Source organism: Marmota marmota, unplaced genomic scaffold (genome assembly GCF_001458135.2).
Source record: "Marmota marmota marmota unplaced genomic scaffold, marMar, whole genome shotgun sequence".
NCBI lineage: Eukaryota > Metazoa > Chordata > Mammalia > Rodentia > Sciuridae > Marmota > Marmota marmota.
The window spans coordinates 2,142,376-2,147,959 of record NW_026000205.1 but is presented as its reverse complement, the minus strand read 5'-3'; the positions used below and the strand labels follow the sequence as shown (position 1 = coordinate 2,147,959).

General features: G+C 60.6%; 1 protein-coding gene across 1 annotated transcript in view; it reads right to left on the bottom strand.

The window, feature by feature from the left end:
- Lmtk3 (lemur tyrosine kinase 3) overlaps positions 1 to 5,584 on the bottom strand; it is a 19,897-nt gene that overhangs the window by 4,764 nt on the left and 9,549 nt on the right. Inside the window, exons 12-15 of the mRNA XM_048791227.1 lie at positions 4,841 to 5,582; positions 2,075 to 2,478; positions 141 to 276; positions 4 to 27 (exon numbers count right to left, since the gene is read on the bottom strand). Of these exons, the coding sequence (XP_048647184.1) occupies positions 4 to 27; positions 141 to 276; positions 2,075 to 2,478; positions 4,841 to 5,582 (1,306 nt within the window). The remainder of the gene's footprint in view (positions 1 to 3; positions 28 to 140; positions 277 to 2,074; positions 2,479 to 4,840; positions 5,583 to 5,584) is intronic.

The following is a 5,584-nucleotide window of genomic DNA, read 5'->3' as shown; positions in this document are numbered from 1 at the left end:
TCCCTCCGCCCACTCGGAAACTGCCTCCCTCGGGGGAGAGGAGAGACCCCGCCAGCCCTCAGACTCCGCGGGGGTCCCCCGGGTTCCCGCCCCTCGCCCCGCCCCTCCCCTTGCTCCCCGCCCTCCGCCCCGCCCCTCACCAAAGCCGCTGTCGTTGCTGGGAAACCCATCTCCGGGGGTGGCGGGGTGGGGAGGCGTGCGGGGCGCTGGGGGCGTTGACGGGTCCGTGTCCCCCTCGGAGGGGCCCTGGACGCTCAGCTCGTTGGTTGGCGTCTCCTGAGGAGGCAGATGAGGGCACCCGAGAGGGCACGAACGTCACATCCCGCCCACCGCATCCCTAACAAGCCACAAGCCCCGCTGACATTTCCGGGGCTTCAGGTGTCCCGAGTTGTCACCGACTCGTACTCTATGAAAAGGTTGCCGGGACCCCCGTCTGCCTCGGCTCCGCCTTAACTTCGACCTGGCCCGAGGCTCCTTACCTGCCTGCGAGCCCTGCCTACAGCCAGGCCCCGCCCAGGACCACTAGTAGCCTCCGCAGGACAACTCTCCTGCTTCTCACGGCTCTGCTTCCCGCGTTGCCCCAACACAAAACCATCTCCGTGAGCCCCACTCCATCTTCCTCGGCCCACCTCTCTCCCAGATTTAGGTCGCAGGCGTCCAATTTTGTACCCCAGAACTACCCCACCCTGTTCACATCCAGCTCCAGGAGGTGATGATCCTGCCCCTAAGCCCCGCCTTCAGAAGTGGCCCCAACCCAGCCCTCCAAGTTCCAATCTTTTTGGGGGGGGATAAAAAAAGTGGGCTGCCTCCAGCTCTTGACTCTGTTCTCGTTCATCTTATGACCTCAGCCCTGACCCAGGTTTATCCAGACAGGCCCTCAGTCCATAAGCACAACCACCACGCCCTTCCGCTTTATCTTCTAAACTAGGAACTACTGAGCTACATCCCCAACCCTTTTAAATTAAAAAAAAAAATTTTTTTGAGACAGGTCTCGCCAAGTTGCTGGGCTAGCCTTGAACTTGCAATGCTCCGGCCTCAGCCTCCCAAGCAACTGGGATTACAGACAGGCTTCTTATTTAAAAAAAAAAAAAAAAAAAATTTTTTTTTTAGTTGTTGATGGACTTTTATTTTACTTACTTATAGGCGGTGCTGAGAATCAAACCCTGTACCTCACACATGCCAGGCAAGTGCGCTGCCTCTGAGCCCCAGTCCCAGCCCCCTCTGTTACTTTTAACACGATCCTCAACCCATCTCTCTATGACCCGCCAGTCATTAGTTCCTCCCATTCCTGATCCTACCCCAAATCTTAAGTCCCACCTGGTTAAGATCCCCCCACCCTGAGCCAGCCTAGTCCAAACTGCACTAGTCTCCGTCCCCACCCCTAGGCCACGCCCCCATCTGCTCAATACCTTCTTCCTAGCCTCTCCAGGTTCCTCTACCAAGTCCTTCCCTTTTCTTCCAGATCCGCTCACATTCTGCAGGCCTCTCTAAGCTCTCCATATCCCTCCACACCACAGGTCTCCCCCTCAGTCCAGTTCCAACTCCCTCTCTAGAATTCGCCCACCCCCTTAACCCCTTCCCATTCCCACGTCTCATTTTCCCTGTCTCACCTCATTCCCTGACCAGTTGCTCTCAGGTACTTTCCCACCCTCCGGGCCCCGCCCCCTCAAACCCTGTCCCATCTAGGCCACGCCCACCACGACCCTCTCTAGACCAGGCCTCCTTCCAGATTCCACCCTCGCTGGTCCACCACCTCTAACCCCGCCCAGTCGAGGTTTGGCCTCCCTTCAGGCTGACCCCACTCTCAACTCAGATCCCATCCCATCCTCACAGCCCCGCCCCATTGCTAGGTCTCATCCTGCCTTTCTAGACCTGCCCCATCCCTTGACCAGCCCCAGGATCCGCCCCATACTATAATCCTATAAGCCATGCCCCCTGTGGTCAGCCCCCGCCCCAGGGGCTGGGCCTCCCTTCAGGCCCCGCCCCCGCTGGTCAGCACCGCCCCACCAGAGGTCTGCCTCCCTCCAGGCTGCTGACCGGTGCCAGGCTACCCGCGACCTTTGAGGATGCCCACCTGGTCGAAGAGGTAGACGGTCACGTCCCCGTGGAAGGAGACCATCTTGCGTTTCCTCTCCAGCTCGCTGTCCTCGGACTCGTCGGCCCCGCGCGGAGACTTGAGCAGCCCCCGCAGCGGGCGGGCCGCGTCCGCGTCGGCGCTGCTCACCACGACGGGCACCGGGGCTGCCCGCGTCCTCCCGGAGCCCCGCTGCCCCGCCGCCGCGCCCGCCTCCTCGTCCTCCTCCTCGTCCTCGTCCTCGTCCTCCCCGTCCTCCGCCGGCCCCGGCGCCCCCGCCCCGCCGGCCTCCCCGCCAGCCGCCCCGACGTCCGCGCCCTCCCACGGGGGCCGACGAGGGCCCGGCCCCGGGAACGGCGTGAGCGTGAGCGGCGGTAGCGCCAGCGAGAGCCGCGAGAGCTTGGCTGCGAGGGGAGAGAGCAGGTAAGCGCCTGTCCTGGGTAAACTGAGGCAGGCCCTCCCACCCAGCTGTGTCCTGGGGTAAGCCCTGGGCATAGTGCAGGCCTTGGTCTTCCGCCTCCACCCTGAACTGAAGGGCTGCACCGAGGCTGTCTCCACGCAGGGTGAGAAAGAGCTCGACCCCACTCCTTTGCTTACTCTCCCCATGGCCCCCCAGAACCCAGAGCAAAAAGCCCCAGCTTCTCTCCACGGCCAGGCAGGCTAGAGTGCCTGGCCCGGCTTACCTCTCACCTCTGTCCCCATTCATTCTTAGTCCAGCCACATGCCCGCCCCCTTCTTTCCACCTCTGAGCTATTGTAGGTGCAGGGCCACCTGCCTGGAAATCCCTTTTCTAGCTCAAGTCCTGCTCCTCCTCCAGCTCTGGGCTTTGGGTCAGGCACACCTGCTGGGTCCCATACCTGGGTCCCTCTCCCTCCCAGCAGATTTTCTCAGCATACAACTATGTTTCTGTGGCATTGTGGTTAGTGTTTGCCTCGCCCCGGGACAGACACTTGAGCTGGGTTCATTTGTGGCATATCCCCAGGCCCTGAGCACATAGAAGTACTCAGTCAATATTTGTGGGATTAATGAATGATGTTCTCTGTTGTTTGACAGTGAGCAAAGTACTTCCCCCCGTGGCCCTTGATTGCCAAAGCTGGGTGTCTACAAGTCCCTTCTCTAAGCCCTTTGTCCTAAGACTTCCCAGGCTCAGCCTGCTGAGAGGGAAGACTTAGCCTAACTTGCTCCCTTGCCAGTTTTTCTGAACAAGAAGGTCCACCTCTTTGAGCAAACAGAGTTTGCTCACCAGCAAATGAACAGGGGCAACTCATTCCTCCAAAGATGAACTGTGTGCAGTCCCTGGGGGTGGGGGTGGGGTGGGGCAGTGCTGGGGATAAGAGGTGGGCCAGGAATGGGGTGGGAGAAGGATGGGTGTGGACTCGGTTACCTTCCTCCTCTCTGTTACCTTTCACTGATCTTTTACGATTCTCTAAACATGCCCGACTAGTGTCCGCTTGATGCTCTCTACCTGGACACCCTTCCTTCAGATGTCCACTTGGCTCACTCCCTCCTTCCTTCACAACTGCCCAAAAGTCACCTTACTGAGGTCTTCCATGACCAACCATCTCAGGGTGATGGGGTCGGGGGAGGGCTGCTGCAGAGAGAGCACTCTCAGGGGCCATGGGTACCCAGAGGAAGGACAGGTGACAGCCTTTAGAAATCAGGAAGCCTTCCCAGGGAAAGGGAATTTGGGGTAGGGTCTTGAAGGGTGAACAGAGTTCACTGGTGGAGAAAAGGAAGCCAATCCCAGCTTCTCCTCACCCAGCAACTGAGCCCAACCCAGATCCGCTGAGGAATCTCAGCTGCTAATCCCCAACATTTTCATGCTGCTCACAACCACCCCAAGGAGGTGGCAGTGTGTGACACCACAGGCCTTGTGGAAGGAAAGGCCTGTGTGCTGCCCCCTCCCAGACCCTTGCCCACACAGCCACAGGTGACCCTTCTCCAGTGTAAAACAGGCCAGGCCCTTAGAACTCCCACATCAGCAATCTGGCCTCCCAGAGGCTGGCGACTGTCCCTATGTCCACATCTAGATAGGGCTGCTTATCTTTCCTGTTTATCTTTTAACAGCCCTCCAGGTGACAAGAAGCTTCCTGTGTCCCATCAACATTCACCACTCAGGTGTTCCCTCCCCTCAGCTCACAGCACCCCTAGGTCCTGGTATGCCCAGAGACAACTTAGCCTACTGTCAAATTCAAATCAGAGATCACAGGCCGGCAGCGGGGCCTGTGTGTGTGTGTGTGTGTGTGTGTGTGTGTGTGTGTGTGCAGGCTGACTGTCCCCCTTGAGATTGGTCAGCATCATTAATAAAACCCCAGCACTCTAGTTTAAAAGGGGAGAGTAGCAGCTGGAGCAACCCCAGGTAAGCTTCCTGAGGGTGGCATCTCCTCGAGACAAGGCACTGGCTCCCAACCCCTCTTCAGTCCCCTAGCCCACTTTGCCATTGCCCTAAGCATGGGGCCCTGTGGGCATCTGACCTTGAGACCCCTGGTCTAACTGGACTGCAGTGACAGCTGGGACTGAGTCCCGACACTGGATGAGTGCTGTGGACTCCTGGCTCAGCCCTTACAACCACAGTGAGGCGGGGCAGTGCAGTCTGGACATTTGCCCAAGACAGCCACGAGCAAGGGAACAGGCAGGATCTGAGCCCAGCAGTGGCTCCAGGGTCTGCGTGCACCAAGCCAGCCAGACCTGCCGCTCCTGACCGGGAGGCCCCTGCACCTCGCACCCTGGAAGGAGTGGCCCTCAGACTCCCCACAAACCCCTCACCTTTGATCTGCTCGCTGTTCCCCTGAGGGGGTCCCAAGTCCAAGAACAGTCGTGGCATCTCCGGGCCCTTCCTCTCGGGCTTGGGGGGGTCCCCGTCTCCGCTGGGTGCCGTGTCTCCGGCGGCCCTGCTGTCTGGGACCCCGAGTTCTCCCTCGGGGGCCACCTCCGGCTTGGATCTCTGGGGCGCTGGCTCCGGCCTCCTCAGCTGGGCCTCCAGTGGCGGCGGTGGCAGTGGCTGTGGCCTCGTGCTGTCTACCCATTCGGCCTTTGCGTCCACGCCGCTTCCGGGGCCGCCGCCGGGGGCCATCCCCATGCCCACTGGGGCTTGGCCCCCACTCCCGAGGTCCAGCCTCCCAGCCCCGGGGGCTCTCTGCACCCCCCCAGTCTCGTGGGCTCTCCTCTCGGTCCCGGGTTCCAGTGTCCCGCTCTTGGGGGCTGGGCCAAGGGGGCCAGGGGCTGTCTCCAAGCCGTTCTGGGGCAAGGCCACCTCGCCGGGTATGGGGGCTTTCTCCAGTGAGGTCTCTGGGGCTGGCTCCCCGATCGTGGGGGCTGGACCCCCACTCTCGAGCGTCTTCTCCCAGGGCCCTGGGGCTCTCCAAGGCCCAGTCTCTGGTGGTCTCTCCGTGTTCCTGGGGAATCTCAGGCTCCCATTCTCTGACACCATCTCCTCGCTCTTTGGGGACACCAGTCCCCCATTCACCAGCAGCTTCTCCCCGGCCTCTGGGGACCTCAGCTCCCCATTCT